We start from the raw sequence: 17,337 nt of genomic DNA, 5'->3' as shown, positions 1-17,337 counted from the left end.
ACTGAAAATCGAAGTTGTTAAGAGAGTATTTGCCACTAAGAGGTCAAAGCAGAGTCGATTGTACAATTGTCACTATATCACGTACATATACTTTTGTCAGCAGTATTGTGGATGTACGATGGTCAAGACAAATCGAGTCTGGACCAGACAATCAAGTGATGATCACCATGCGATAAGACGACAGTGAATATGTTTATGAATCAATGGGCAATTTAGCTGTCACTATGGACAAAGCGTTCAACGTAGCGATTGGCATCATGGTTGGACACATTTGCCATTGCGTGACTCACTTGAGACACAGGAATTGCGAATACCCTACTTCAGATATCGATTCTTAGTACACACATCTTCATTTATTGGACCGGATAGCGTCTCGGGCTGGGTTGGGTCCAATTTGTATACCCGGGTACCCCCACCCCCTATTACTCTTCCCTACCCGGATACTCGTAATGTTCATTCCTGACATCAAATGTTTAACAACTGGCAAATTCTTCAGTTATGGGGCTAAAATTTCGAGGTTTTTACGGTTTTAACTGTGGATTGCGTGCAGTATTTCTCATATATTCAAAAGAACTGACTGTAAACTATATGTAAACATTTAAAGAAAATGACTTAATCATGAAAGAATAACATATATGTGTACTGCATTGTTCAGTCTATTAGTTACATGATCATAACGGGTCCGGTATTAAGACGGGTAACTGGGTGCATCTCATTGCCCAACCCGTCTCAGATACCCGGATTACCTGCCCAAGCGTCCCTACTTCGATAAGGAAGCTCCCGCGCATTACTGAGTCATCCATTAAGATCTGTGATAGGATCTGTGCTTTCACATACCACATCTAGTCTTTGCAACAGCCTTGTAAAACAACTGTAACTGCGCTTGGGAGTTTTGAGTTTCAGCCCCAGAGTTCAGTAGTGTTTAATCATACTTCTGTAAGTATGATAGTTGTTAGAGAATGAAACGAGCTGTCCCTGACAGTGTTCGCGTTAACGCAGAAACCTACTTTTTAAAAAAATAATAATAAAAACGCAAAAAAATATTTTGCTTGTGTGTTTTGGAAGCATAGATCCTGACCTACTTAATTCTAGCAATTACCCTAAAACAGAAACACATAGAAAAGTAAAGACATTTGAAATGATTCAGGGTTGAGAACTTCTTTTGAAAATTTCAAGCGTAAAAGATTTGGACTACATATTTATAATTATATTTCTGCACGCACTCGTTCAAAACCTACCGCGAACGCTGGCCCTGTAAGTAAATTGTCACCTGAGAAAACAGGGATTGTAAGTAGTTTGCCAAAGGTTTCACTACCTGCGTGTAAGATAAGGTTTACGTACAAACGAGTGTGTTTCAGACCGATGTAATCGCTGCCGGAGGTACTCAACTGAAACTCAACTGGTGAAGAATCAGTGATTTGAGACAACAAATGAACATTGGCGGAGTAATGTTGCAGTACATTTGTTTGATACCGGGTAATCTGAATAGATGAAGTGTAGTGGGTGGGTGAGTGAGTGAGTGAGTGAGTGAGTGAGTGAGCGGGTGGGTGGGGGGTGAGTGAGTGAGTGAGTGAGTGAGTGAGTGTGGTCAGTTTTACGCCATACTCAGTAATATTCCAGCCATATGGCGGCGCACTGTAAATAATCGAACCTGGACAACACAATCCAGTGATCAACGTCACGAGCATCGATCAACGCAATTAGGATACGATGACGTGTGTCAGCCAAGTCAGCGAGACTGTCCACCTGATCCCCTAAGTAGCTTCTCTGGGGCGTAGCATACTAGAATGGAAAAAAGCCCAGACTTAAACGTGATTGCTACTAGAAAGGTTGGACAAGCCCCCAAGACTGTCTATGTTTTTCTTCATCTTTTTTCCTAAAAATAGTGATCCCGGGTGCTCATAACCTGAGGTATTATTCCCCGAGAACAGATACAGTGTATTCACCCACTATCGTATTTAACCGCAAAATGCGTACAGTCGCAAGCACCTGAAAGGATTGTAAATGGTCACCCGACGTCAAAATAGCCTACGGACGATGTCCAGCTTGACCAATTGGGTGTGATGTCAAATAAACGAGCAGGGCATATAAATGGCTGCCTATACTTCTGGGGGCTGATTTTCAAACCTGGTCCAATCTTCAGTGGCACTTCTCTGAATTATAACCCATTTTATGATTTTGCCCTGTGTTTATAAATCATTACCACACGCTATAGTCCGCTCAAAGCGGACCGATGAAATGCAATATAACTCGAAAACGTCAAGCATAACATACCCAATGAAACGCTGATCACCAAATGTGAGGTTTTTGCAGAATTTATGTCCTAACGATAAAAAAGTTGTTTAACAAACAATCATTAAAATATTGCCACAGTTCACTGTTTTTTACGCGGGAGGAGTGCAGGGAACGGCACATCCAGGTGTTCGAGAAGCATGTGCACAAGTGCCAAGAAAGTTATTATTCATTAACCTGTGCTGTACTGTCTCCATGCTTTCAAAGTCATTCAGAGGTATATATTCACGGTATATATCACTGACTTTCCAACACACTGTGTATATTTAAAAAAAGTCTTAATAACGCGGCTATGGTAGAATGGAGATAGACGTACTGTGTTGGAAAATCAAGGGTATATAACGAAATAATAATAGCTCTTAAGTTTTCATTTAATACCTCACGCTACGAGTTTGCTTTACAACCGGACGCGTAGTGTGAGGTTTTACTTTAAGTGAAAAAAATAGAGCTATTATAATTTCGTTAAAAGTTCATGTTTTCACTGTGGAGACAAACTAGCAATAAACTAAAGTCGCTGCCAGATTCAGCAAGAGCCAAGAGTTTAGTCGTATACAAACATATAGGGCTAATTGGGATGTAGGCGAATAGACACCCAAGTCGCCAGAACAGGGGTCGTTTATGACAACACCGTCAGAATGATAATCATGGTTAAAAGATCTTTTATGTAGAGATCAAAAAGTAAAGGTAAAAGTAAAACCTGACACAGCACTGGAGAGTTCAGTAAAGGGACGTAATTGGCAGTAAATGTGTTTGCTTTCAGTAATTTTGAACCTATTTTAAATGATCAACACAGCCTTGCATAGATCGATGAAAGCTGTTTTTTCATAGATTTGCTCTTTAACCACTAGACTACCCCACCATCCCCAGTCTCCAGACGGCCATGGCCACACAGTTGTTAGAGGGAAGCCATGGCGATTTGATCAGGACGACATTTTAAGTACTGACGCTGGACAAAGATCTGGACCTTAGCACAAGTATAATTACGTATCATTCTTCTGGATATCAGTTCACGTTTGAGCACACGGAACTTGAAAACCTGGATCGCAAAATAACAATGGCAAGATTCATGCCCATACAAAATATCCGAATGTATTCTCATACAATTGTTAACTAAAACATGGCACCAGGCATTAAAGGTCACATGCAACGTAAAAAAAAACTTTGCAGATTCGGTATGCACTTACCGAAACAAGTCATCAAAAATGCCAATTCAACCTTTAAAGTTGAAAAAAAGCGATGAAAAACAGCCCGCGAAATCAGAGTTCAAACGATTCACTAAATTTCCCCCAGCGCTGGGGAAAAAGTGGTTTCAACAGCTCAGCGGCGCTGCGCTCATAACGCCTATGCAGTGAATAGGTTCGCGGAGCTTGAAACAGTGTGCATGTCCGGAGTATGAGGTCGGGAGCAGTAGTCTAGTCTTGGTTGTGTACACAAACAAGTAAATAATCTACTCGTTACATACACAAACTGATTGTGATAAGCAGCCTCTGTCGCAAAGAAAGTTCAATGTCTGGTTTATTGACACTTATATGTCTGCCTGCCTGTCTGATAAAGACAATATGCAATACACAGCTTCAATCATTGATCACAAGCAATTTGAACTTAACACCTATTAGGCTATACGCCATAAACAAAATAAATTGATTTATGACTCGTGCACCCGAGTCCTGTCTCTGCCACATTATGTAATTAGGCAGGTGTGATACTTGTACACATGACATGTACATCCATTTTCTCGGATGACTGGGATCTGATGGAAACTGGTGCAAACTTTTGTCGGTTTCTAGTCCTGCTTTGTTCTTGAGCGAATTGCAGTTTCCAGCCACGCAGTAGTTCACCATCTCTACTGAGATGATTTTTTACGGGATCGAACGCAAATTCAGAGAACATGTATTTATAAAACCCAACATCTATATACATTCTTTATGTATAACACTTTCTTCTAGTGTATATGATTTTGTTTGACAACAGTAAATGAATCCACATTAAATGAAATTGTTATCCACAAAGAATTTTACTTTCTTGTGAATCTCCGTACTTATAAAATGCCCATCAAACGCACCACCTTTCTGTACACACAGTGAGCCCTCAGCGTATCAGCAAATGAACCAGCCAATCGGAACCCGTCGTTACACTTGAGTGCACATTCACCCTCTACGACTGGGTTCGGTCTCCCGGTCTTCGAGGGAAGTAAGCCCAAGTATAAAATATTGCACTTTTGAATCTCTATTGTACACTTAATATTTTGTTTATTTGTTTTTTTACAAGCAGCAATGTATATTATATGTCATGAATGAATGATAACTGTGTTTTGATTATGTGTGATTTTTTGGTTGCGTGTGACCTTTAAATAATTCAGGTTTTGCCTGTTATTCCAAAATCGAAAGAGATAAATATGTTGTGCAATGGTATCTTCATGTATCCGTTTAGCAGACTGAGTATTGCACATACCTACATGAACACATTATTCATATTTATAGCACATTTCGCTTGCTCCTGTTATACACCTAGGAACCGCATGCTCAGAGATCCTGAGAGGCACACTGAACGACTACCTAACTCTCATCCTCATCCAGCACTGACATCAACGACAGAATATCTCAAGATCTCTTTGGTTCAGTGCACTGTAATCATATCAACGTGTGGTGAACTTCAACAGACTGATAGAACATCTAGCGGTCTGTAAATAATAGAGTCTGGACCAGGCATCCACTGATCAACAACATGAGCACCGATCTGCGCATTTGGGAACCGTTAGTCGCTTCTTACGATAATCATAGTCGCCTTTTATAGCAAACATGGGTTGCTGAACCCCTATTCTACCCCCGACCTACAAAACCCACGTCTAAGCAAGAGTTTCTTCCCTTTACCATTACAAAAAAGACACGACTCTAGGTTAAACAAATAAGCATTTAATGTTTGTAAAGCTTATGAAATGACCAATAGCAAGCACAACAATACATGTAAATAAATTCAAGACATTGCAACCTCTTTCGTGGCTGATTTTCCAAGTACATTGCACAATGTCACAGTCACACCAAAAAGTCCTTCATGGTCGTTTGTGTTTGTGTTACCTTTTTTATCGAATTGTAACTGTTCAAAATAAGTTTGTTTTGGTCTTGTCAGTTCGAGCAACATTCCAGACAGGTAACGTGAAAGGAAAGGTAGAAGTACCATTGATGTCCATGTCTTCGGCTTGCCTCAATGTCTCACCACACAAGTCTACATACATTTTATCAAAGAGGGAGTTTCACATATTGATTTCTCAGTAAACTCCTGATGGCAGACTCACATTGCTAGCAAATTGTCCACAACCTCCGAGGATGGATTTATAACCGCGACAAAACTGCCATCGAGAAACATGTGAGGCATTACAGGGTTCCATTAAACCTGATGTCCCCTGTAGTTTGCGAACAATGAAAGTATAATCTGATCTTTGATTAAATGTTTGTTGTCACTCAGTGATATTTTGTTGAACAGTTGCGTTATAATGTTGTTTTTTTAAATCAGTAGAACTTCATGACTGTTGGAAAGATTTTTTACTATCATTTTTACTATCATTAGTCCTATCCATAAGGAGTGGATTTACAATGTTTAAATGTTTTACATGTCCTTAGTGTTATTTGGGTTGTTCAAGAAGAGCAGTTGTATAGAACTTGGTGGAAGGTAAATAGATCATATAGCGTATACGTCATTTGAACCCGTGAAGGTCCGGGGTAGAACAGGTCTACGGGATCGGGTGGTCAGGCTCGCTGACCTGGTTGAGATATGTCAGCGGTACCCTATTGCGCAGATCGATGCTCATGTTCTTGATCACTGGATTGTCTGGTCCAGATTCTATTATTTACTGACCGCCACCATATCGTTGGAATATTGCTGCGTAAAACTAACCTCACTCACTCTTGTGTGGAGATCATAAGTGGGTTCGATTCTCTACATGGGAACAATGTGTGAAACCCATTTCTATTGCCCCCCGATGTGAAATATTTTGAGAGTGTTTAACCCTACCCTGTCTGGTCGTCTACTCTAGGTCTGTTACCGAGAAATATGTGAGAATATGCTAAAAGTGGCGTAAAACTAAACTCACTCACTCACGCACTATCATCACTGCGACAAAGGCAAGATGTTTATGGAAGTTCTTTAACACATCATTATGGGGCGTTTGTGCATGGACTGCTAGTCTGTCCAGACAGTCAAGCAGATATTACTAGAACTACTGCATGCCATACCGCCATTGTAATTGTACTATTACAACCGCTCTCCTTAGTAATGTTGTTGCAACTGCTTTATAGTAATTTGTATTGATTTGTAAATCCAATTAATCTGATAATCAAAATGAATCAAAATGGCCTTTTCTATTTTGCAGGATTCCTATATTTAAGAGTATATATCTCTCTTTTCACTCATTAATCAAATTTGGAAATTGTTAACAGTCCTATATTGTGTGAAGTCATCGATCACACTAACCCCCAGGCAGATGAAACATTTAGAATGGAATAAATTGTCACATTTCCCCTTAATGTTTCCTCATTATCTTTTTCCTAATTTCCATTTGTATTTTATCAATCTTGTAAATCTAACATCTCTTACATTTTAATGGTGTAGCACACACATGACATCAGGTTTGTTTAAGACAATGATGTCAATGACTTATGTCAAGACATTTTTGATCAGTTACCAGGATGAGGAAGAATATTTGGTTTATTATGCATGGTCTTCATTGCAGAAAATAGTGATGTTTGGACTTCAAAGAAAACAGAAGTTGGAACAGAAACTAAAAAGGAAATTTGGCTGAAACTATTTCAAATTGAAAGTAATATCTGAAGCTTGGAAAGGAAAAGAGGAAAGAAAGTTTCCTATTGAATAATTAGAAATCCAAGCCACTTAAGAATAAAAAAGATCAATCAGTTAAGAAATATGCTCTTTTGGTCTCTGTCATTTTGAGCTTTCTGGAGGATTTAGGGAAGTGCGTGTCGAAATTGTGTCGATTATTGGACATGATGTGGTGGATGTATGACAATCCTAATCAGAAAACCCCAGACACAAATTTGAAAATCCTGAAGCCCATCGAGGGACTATCCGTGTTGTGGATGTCGGTGCTGGAACAGGATTAGTCGCGAAAATGGTAAACACCTGTTGGTTCAGAATCAGCGTCTCTGTCGATATGAATGAGTGGATTAAACACACGTTATATACTGGTTAGTCACTGAATCCCAAACATAATTGTGCTGTAATGTTTCTTGTTTCAGCTGTCATAGTTGGGTTTTGTGCAAGGTGTCGCAAAAAGCGTAAAAAATGTCTACCAACGACAGGTCTGCGCCTTCCTGAATACGGACAAGATGGATGAACTTGAGGTAGGTACGTACGTTATGAAGAATAAACTGATACAGTACGAATTTTAGAAACCTTGCATTTGAAATAGTACATACACCAGAGTAACTACATTGTATTCAGATCGGCGTTCATCGCAGATGTCTGGGTTTGAAAATAACATTGCCTGTATGCAATTTATGGCAGTATATACAACAGTACAGCTTCAACGATAGGTCATGGTACATGGACAGGTGTCAACCTACAAGGGTCCAAGACAGAATCAGTCTTCAGCAGCCCATGGCTGTTGTCCAAGGTGACTAACCCAAAGCATTGATACAATGTATTCCCATTAGTTCGATCTGTGCACAAGATGTCATTCACATCATTGTCTGGTCGAAACCAACGATTCATTTCAAAGAGCAGTAGGTGATTGTTTATGAAGCACCAGGTGGTAGTTCATGAAGCAGTAGTTGATATTTAATGTAGCAGCAGGTGATTGTTTATGAAGCAGTAGGTGATTGTTTATGAAGCAGCAGGTGATTGTTTATGAAGCAGTAGCTGATTGTTTATGAAGCACCAGGTGGTAGTTCATGAAGCACCAGGTGGTAGTTCATGAAGCAGTAGGTGATATTTAATGGAGCAATAGGTGGTAGCTTATGAAGCAGTAAGTGATGGTTGTTTGAAGCAGTTGGTGATTATTTATATTCGTAGTGAACATGTTATGTTAAAGAGTATCCACAAGAATACATTTAACAGTGTAAAAGACATTAAACATGATTATAATGTTGGTCAGCATCAATAAGTAAACAGTAGAACAATTCAAAGAGTGTTGCATCGGAATGGTGTTTTCGTCAGGTTATGAAAAAGCACGTTGTCGTGAAGGAAGTGAACAGAAGGAAAAGACTTCACTGGTGTTTGGAAAGGAGAATTTGGAAACAAGTGATATTCAGTGATGAATCGCAGGTAGGTGTTGGTCAGAATGGAAGAGTTTCCGTTTGGAGAAGAACGCATGAAGCCTATCGCCCCGAATGCATGATTCCATGGAAACAGGCCAGGTTATCAGTTATGATCTGGGGTCCTTTGACTTGGTACGGTGTTGGCACCCTGTGTCGTGTTGATGGTAATATTCATGCTGACAAGTATCATGAAATACGTGAAGACAACCTCTGACCCGTTCTAGCTCAACACTTAAACAACAAACCATATATCGGTTCAAGATCATAACGCCCCCAGTACATCTGGCACGAATTAATACATGCTGTCAGCGTGACAATGCTGTCAATCGCTTGGCCTGCAGAGACTCCCGATCTTAATGCTGAAAATGTGTGGCTACACATCAAAAGAACACTACGATCACAATCTGTCTGTCCTGACCACTGACGAACTATCTGACGCCATCCACGATATCTGGACAAATATTACTCTACACTGTGTCAAAAACTCGTATGAAACATGTCCGCGATGGCTGGTGGCCTGCATACGCTCCAATGGGAATCTGACCAAGAGACTGAGGTGTGACATTATTCTTTTCTTGAAACACCGCTGTTTAATGCTGTCATACGGTCTTGTGTTTACTTCCGTCATTTTTGAAAAATCGCGAATACTTTTGGCATCATGCTGTATATGACGGCGGTCTCTAAATAATCGAGTCGGCACCAGAAAATCATGCGATGAGCAGCATGAGCTTCGATCTAAACAAATGGAATACGGCGACATGCAACAACAAGCATGTGTTGCTGAAGACCAATACTAACCCAGTTCTTCACGGGTCCGTATGTACGTGCGAGGATAATGAAATATACAGCAATCTTACATAAATATAATTCAAAGAGAGGACTTTATTAAATCTCAAAATATTTCTCCGACACGTTTACTTTCAAACTGTAAAGAAACCCAGGACCTAGGCAATTGGACAATTGGCCGTCAGCGAGGGGTATTGCGGTCACCTCCCAAACTCCTCCCGCCGCCATCTTGTCTATCAAGGGAATTAACCGGCCACGGTACTCGACAGCATTATCGACATGCATTTGTGGAACTGTGAACACTATCCGTCCACCTGTTGAAAAAAAACAACATACCACTGTACCCAGTGCTTGCCAATTAAATGATTAACGGTAGGCTGAGACTTGGAGGAGCGAGTTCTTAAATAGAGATATTTATGAAAGGTAATCACAGAGTATGCAATTGTACCTGATGACCTCAGATGACACGAGAAGTAGTTTTCTCACTTTTATCAACTCCTGGGTATTTGTTTGATATCAAATAACACGAGGATGAGATTCTATACTGAGTCAAAAAAAGAAACTTCACATTCTTTCCTCAGGGCACTATGAAAAAACAAGAGATGGCAGGATGGTTAAATTGGTATTATTTCCTTGCTGAGATCTGTGTTATGTACACGATACACTGACAGTGCCTCAATCCGTTCTATTAGGCTACGTTCCAAAACATGGGTATACGGAATGTCAAGTCACAAGAATAAAATATCGAATGGAGATTGGCAGCCCGCAACCGATTTCGAATTATCTGTGAGGACAATTGACCTCTAAACATCTCAGCCCTGGTTCGGGTAGCCGGCAGAAATCAGTGACGTACAACGATTTGACGATCAGAAGTGGTGCCATTTTGTTGTAGACGACCTCGCAAGTCATACACAGTACGACGGCTGCATACCATTGCTCTTGCGACGTCAATAACTGATCTTCCCGCTTGCAAAATGCCAACGGCACGTTCACTTTGCACATTTGACAATCGTGGCAATTAAAGTACCGTTAGAACTGTAGTAATGTGTTTTCTCAATTCTTGAGGCCAATGCAAACACGTGCAAATGAAGAAAACTTCGATCGACTACACGTGCAAACGTGCAAGTTGAAAGATAGGAATCCCATTTCGGATGCATGGATGTATCATCACAGAAAAAAATATTCATTTTTTTTAAAAATTACATTTTGTGAAGTTTCTTTTTTGACTCAGTCTATTGATCATCCAATATCATTAATTTGTCGTTTAAGAGAACCCCAAACGTCACCTATAATACGTCCGTTTGAAGACTTGCGTATGAAAACATCCAAGTGAACGAGAGTGACGGAACAGTGACATCACTACCTCATACGAAAGAAAATGAAAATAAAGAAAAAAAAACACAAGAAAATAAAAAAGTAGTGCTAATGTTTATTGAATTCTCCAACGCATACTTTTAGCCATTTTTTGGTGGCATTTGAAGTAAACGTTTATGTATGTAGTACCAGTAGTAGTAGTAGTGGTAGTAGTAGTAGTATTAGGTCGCATCCTGGATTCGAACCCACACTCTCAAAGTCAGGTATCTAATCATCAACACGCAAACTCGGCAGTCTAAAATATTCAGCTTTAACGGAATCAGGTCAAAACAAGAGGACAAGGTTAACGAAAGGTCATCAACAGTCATAAAAGATTAATGAAGTTCAAGGTCAAATAATTTCAATATTCTCACCGGGCTTCAGGATTCTGATCAACTGGGGGAAGGCGTTACACGGTATTAAACCCTCGTTGAAAGCCGCTGTAGCCGTTACGCAGTCGTAGAAATCTGGAAGAAATTAGGTATGTTACAGTTCATTATGACAGGTGCATTTTCAGCTACTGGCATTGTGTCCAAGTGGGCGAATGAGTGACATCGAGATAATATTCAACAATATTTCAGTGAAGGCAGCTTGGTGTTGAAAAGTGAAAGTTAAAGAAGTCAGCATTTGTTTGCAACAAACAAGGATGGTGGTATGGCAAAACAGGGGCAAACAATGGTGGATCCTATTACGGATCGTATCGGATACTCTAGGTAGGTACTCTAATTTCACCTTGTTGATAGTTCATTACAAAGAGATTTTTAACAGCTTCGGGATTAGTGAAATTTATCGTGCGTACATTTCGGATAGGCTAACATCTAGTCTCTAAAATGAACACATTTTAATTTCTCAGATATTAAGATATAATGAAAAGGAGACCAGACATTTTTTTTTTCATTTTAAGAATTTCTGGAATCTAGTTCCAGGATCCGTATGACAGCCAAATTTTCGGATTTCAGGGATAGGAGCTACAATGCCAGCTTATGGCTTAACGAATTACCTAACACTTTACAGATTTAGAGTGACAAAGATTTAGATGTCAAGTTCAGTGTGATCACTAAATAACACCATAAGTAAACCCCTTGAACTTGTTTACTCTTTTTCTTTCATGTACCTGTTTCGATTTCCTCCACCCTGTTTTTGTCCATGAATGCGCAGATCAGGTGACGGTAGACGTTTTTGGTTTTTGCCACATCCAACATTTTCTGAGCTGGATCCAGGGCATCGACGTAGGTGAATCCTAGCGCCTTCAGCTGGAACAGTGGGTCAGTAATGTGCAACATAAAACACATCACAACTTTACAACGAGGGTATTATGTTCCACCTTCCAGAAGTCAACTTCCTCTTGATTTTTTTCAATTCACAACATTTGAGATACAATAAGGCAGGATCTTCACGATACACTTACTCAAACGGTTTGAGGTAAAGGTCACAGCTTTCAAACCTTCAGTAGATCTTTTAAAAAGTTTTAATTTGGAGATGTGAAAGACAGCCGCATGTGAGTATGTGAGCATGTGAGGTAGATTAATTAACATTAACAATGTCCTGTGGATGCGAAATGGAAGGTAAAAAGGCGTGTACTCCTGTCGCCTTCTCGTCAAATGTGATGTACCAGGACAAAATGTTCACTCACAGGAAAAGCTGTATTGTTATTCAGTCGCCGAAGTCTTCATATAAGTCCCACACTAGGTCAGTTTGCAAATTTGCAAACCACCAGACAGTCGAGACTGAAACGTTGTCTTACCTCCAACATTCATCTCATCGCTCTTGACATGAGAGTTTGTAAATGAGAAATGACCACAAACGGTATTCCCATGATCAATTCAAGGTGGGTGGTAAACGATGTTACTACAGAGGTCTTATCTATGCACAAATCTCAGTTACGACAATGGTAATGTCTGTCAACAGCTGATGTCTCATCAACTTGATGAAACGCCAAAGAAAGTCCAGGAACCAATCGAACCAATTTCGATCAGTGAAAACCAACATTTCAAAATACATATGGGGTGATCTGGTAGTTGAAGCGATGAACAACGGGCAGAGTTTTTAGATACACAACACATTTAATATCCATATGAGCTACATTTCGGTGTAGCTACAACACCGGTATCAGCAAGTGTACTGTCCTTGTTGTTCATGACACTATATGCCACTCCAAGTTAAGATTAAAATGTTTTCATGCAAACACTAGGTTATAAACCACACGACATATCGCAACGGTCGGTCAGATTAAGTCTGACGTACATTGAGTTATAATTATTATTGTTTTCTAGTTGATCGAGTCTTCAATTTGGACAACGTGCAAGAATCGATGCCTGTCGATTTAAAGAGTTTAACTGATATTCTTTATTATCATTTGATTGCAGAACACGACGGCAGCCTTTTGGGCAGAGGCAGTGGATTTCAAACAGAATGCAAACAGTACTGACTCTGCTTTTAGAGTGGAAGGATTTCGTCGTCCCTGCTTGAATACACTATTTCCTCATGACCTGTTTTAAGGTTTTGGTTTTGGGGGGATTTTTGGTTTGTTTGTTTTCTTGTTGTTTTGTTTTGTTTGGTTTGGTTTGTTCTATCCAGTTTTAATGACTACAAATTCCTTCTAGGCGTGAAATGTCAGGTATGTTATAATTGGGGTTACACCGAGTGGTGTGATTGATGACTCTGTGTGATGGCGATTACATTGTGTCTTACTTTGAGAATGTGGGTTTGAATCCCGGATGTGACTCAATCATACAACAGAAAGAAAATCTGTACTTTTCTGAGAAAGCGAAATCCCAAATACCATTAGTTACGTTCTGCTTGAAGTTTCGTGTTCAGTATTGTTTCATATCGAAACTGACAAAAGGAGACATTATTCACGTGTTTTCAGCTTGAGTTGCATTTAATTCCTTCCTGGCCATGTCAGTATGGTGAGCTACAATCCCCAGATCCAGTGTATGTTATCCAAGGTCTAACAAATGAACAAAACACATCTCTGATTGTAGACAGGAATTCGTGATGCACGCTCCTTGGTAAAAGGAGCAGTGGTGTAGCACGGTGGTTAAGGTGTCCGCTCGTCACGCCGAAGACCCAGTTTCGATTCCCCACATGGGTACAATGTGTGAAGCCCATTTCCGGTGTCCCGCGCAGTAATATTGCTGGAAAATTGTTAACAGCGACTAAATAAATTCACTCCGTAATAAAGTGCCTACTTCATCTACAACAGGTATAATTTACTCCACTACGACCTTTCATTGGATCAATTAATATTGACACATGACTCCTTATTGTTAAACTACGTGGCAAACACATACACGCTTGTCCCACAACCGCAGGTACGACATAAGTCCATGTACAGTGACTCGTGTTTGACACGGCCATTGTAAACAGACGAATTTATATCCAAAAAAGGAAATAATAATTATTGAATTAAATATTGCGTCTCGCCCCAATTGTGGCCAAATCTCGACTGACTGATACCTTATTAAACTTACCATGTATTTAGCGTATTAAAAGACATTTCTGCTCGGTGACTGAATACTCATTCTGGGCTACATTTAGACTATCGCGTTCTAATACAGCCGGTGATTAAACCACTTTGGTCTTCGCAGATGACGAGAAAGCGACGCAAGCACCTGCACGTGTTCACCGGTTATGACTCAGTTAAAACGTTTACTGTATGTTATAAATTTGTATGTGGTTACACCAAAGATGAATATCTCCGTCAACTTGAGAACCAACTTCAATCGTTATGTAGATAAATTGCACAACCAGGCATCAAATTGCTAAAAAGCATGTGAAAATATCGTGCATGTGACCAGCTATGTTTTGGTGTAAACTTTGTTAAGAATTCGTCAAGTTTTACTGAATTTTATCATTTATTGAACAACAGGCTTTTCAACGTTACGAATCTGTTCAGATCAGTTGACGAAAGTATGCGGTTACATTTACATTAGTGAGTCTAAACTTGTGATGAGTAGCTTAGCAATCTCTCATTGTTGTACACCACATTTGTTTGTTAAGCGAAAACAGTTGCAATGAGTTCTTTCATAATTTGCAACATAACAACACGGTCACCATTTCATATATTTTCTTCTATTAACGGGTGCTTACAAACTAGTGATCACCAGGTGAGGCGACAACACTTGGGTACAATATTCTAACAAAAATGCTGCAGCAACGTGGATGGAACTACAACTGGTTTTGTGTGACTAGCGGTTCGTCTGAGGTGACTTAATACAGTTTGACCATCGAGTACCTTCATGCCGACGAATCCTGTCCCCGCTCCAACGTCCAGAACTTTCACACTGGATCGGTCACTCTCCGGGTAAGTGTTGGCCAAGAAGTCGCCAACAATTTCATGAGCACGTGACCCCTTAGTCAGCGCTTCCTGTCACGTAGACCAGCGTAAAGAGAAATTAGGAACAGACCAAAAAATGCCGTGATAAAAGGTATAAGAAATCCCCTATGAACAAGCAAAATATAAATCTAAACTATTCACTGAAATATATTTACCAAAGAGCAAGGTACAATGATTCACAATAGAGGTTTCTAGTTCAATGAGTCAGATCTAAAGTAATGGGTCACAAATATAATATCAAGATCGAGGCAGACAGATGTATAGAGGCCGAATGATGACACAACCCCTGTACTACTCTGAGTGTAAATATCTCTCTCTCTCTCTCTCTCTCTCTCTCTCTCTCTCTCTCTCTCTCTCTCTCTCTCTCTCTCTCTCTCTCTCTCTCTCTCTCTCTCTCTCTCTCTCTCTCTCTCTCTCTCTCTCTCTCTCTCTCTCTCTCTCTCTCTCTCTCTCTCTGTGTGTGTGTGTGTGTGAACACAACAAGTGTAGAAGCTTCGCGATTGGCCTTGTGTATACCAACAGGAAAAACACACCAAAGCGAGGCAACTGTAAAACGCTACCTTAAAGACGTACCGCTAAAACACCAAAATGACCCCTAAAAACGTAATCACTTAATCAATAACAACACAAATTACAGAAAAATACGCACTCGTAACACCGAGTTCGCTAACGTTTCTTTGTTTGTTTGTTTGAGGCCGCACTCAACATTATTCCACCTATATGACGACGGTCTGTAAATAATCGAGGTAAGCAAGACTGACCACCCGATCTTGTCAGACACCTCTTATGACAAGCATGGGAAGACAAATTCTAAGCTCGATCTTCAGGGGTGGTGCACGAACGGTTGTAATCAAATGCTGGGTATGTCTGTCCGTATCCTACCTCTTCATAGTCGTCGGCGTAGTCGTCAAACATCTCCATTATTTGCTGCGGTGTCATGTTTGTCCGCAGCTTAAAGTTGAACCTGGCCTCTTTGTGACGCTGTGACATTGTGTGGTGCCAAGGTCGGAGAAGGTTGCGCAGGATAAAGAGGTAGGTGGTGGAGTTTCTACAATACAATACATGTTTCTGTGATAAAACATTTGCAGCAGTAGAGACATGTCTACATGTCTGATGTATTGCGCTACTGCAAAACATGAGGGCAGCCGTGTGTGTGTGTGTGATTCGCAACACAGGACACTATTAACAACACAGGACACTATTTACATCACATGATACCATTCAAAACACAGTAACACAGTTCTCAACACATGATACCATTCAGAACACAGGGCACAGTTCACAACACATGATACCATTCGAAACACAGGACACTGTTCACAACACATGATACCATTCAAAACACAGGAAACTATTCACTACACATGATACCATTCAAAACACAGGACACTATTGTCTACATGTCTGGTGTATTGCGCATAAACATAACAATATTCAGGACACGACACTATTCACAACACAGAACGATATTCACAACACAGGGCAGTATTGCAACACATGACACTATTCACAGCACACGACACTATTCACAACACAGAACACTATTCACAACACAGGACACTATTCACATCACATGATACCATTCAAAACACAGGACACAGTTCACAACACATGATACCATTCAAAACACAGGACACAGTTCACAACACATGATACCATTCAAAACACAGGACACAGTTCACTACACATGATACAATTCAAAACACAGGACACAGTTCACAACACATGATGCCATTCAAAACACAGGACACAGTTCACAACACATGATACCATTCAAAACACAGGACACAGTTCACAACACATGATACCATTCAAAAACAGGACACAGTTCACAACACATGATACCATTCAAAACACAGGACACAGTTCACAACAAACGACACTTCAAAACACACATCATTAACAATTCACTGCACGTGACACTTTTCACAACTAGCGACATTATTCAGAACTAAAAACACGCCATGTTCACATGCGACTATTCACAATTAACGACACCAGTCAAAACACATGAGAGTATTTACAAACATCCACACTATTCACAAATAACGACACAAGTCATAGAACATGGTGCCTATCACAGTTGACACCACTGTCACATTCACAATGTCTAGAGAAAGAAAAGTATGAACACACACTTGAGCTAATCCCTTCCTTAAACACCATTATAGCGTGTAAGTGATCTTGTTTCCACTTGCATATGCCCTTGTAAAGTCCTTGAACACCATTATTTGCCCTGCTGACGATACGTCTGCCCTGCTTATTGTGTACTGCATGTAGTACAGTGCGCACTAAATA

At 40.1% G+C, this 17,337-nt stretch overlaps 1 protein-coding gene across 1 annotated transcript; it reads right to left on the bottom strand.

The window, feature by feature from the left end:
• Positions 1 to 9,428: 9,428 nt before the first annotated feature.
• LOC137265060 (methyltransferase-like protein 27) lies at positions 9,429 to 16,029 on the bottom strand. The gene is made up of 5 exons (XM_067800380.1): positions 15,922 to 16,029; positions 14,938 to 15,069; positions 11,815 to 11,953; positions 11,075 to 11,167; positions 9,429 to 9,661 (listed from the first exon to the last, which is right to left on the bottom strand). The coding sequence occupies exons 1-5, from the start codon at positions 16,027 to 16,029 to the stop codon at positions 9,447 to 9,449; spliced, it is 687 nt and encodes a 228-aa protein (XP_067656481.1). The 3' UTR covers positions 9,429 to 9,446.
• Between the last annotated feature and the right edge of the window lie 1,308 nt (positions 16,030 to 17,337).

Source organism: Haliotis asinina, chromosome 15, assembly GCF_037392515.1.
Source record: "Haliotis asinina isolate JCU_RB_2024 chromosome 15, JCU_Hal_asi_v2, whole genome shotgun sequence".
In the NCBI taxonomy this organism is placed as follows: Eukaryota; Metazoa; Mollusca; class Gastropoda; order Lepetellida; family Haliotidae; genus Haliotis; species Haliotis asinina.
Note: the sequence above shows the minus strand (reverse complement) of the source record. Positions and strands in the feature narration are given on the sequence as shown.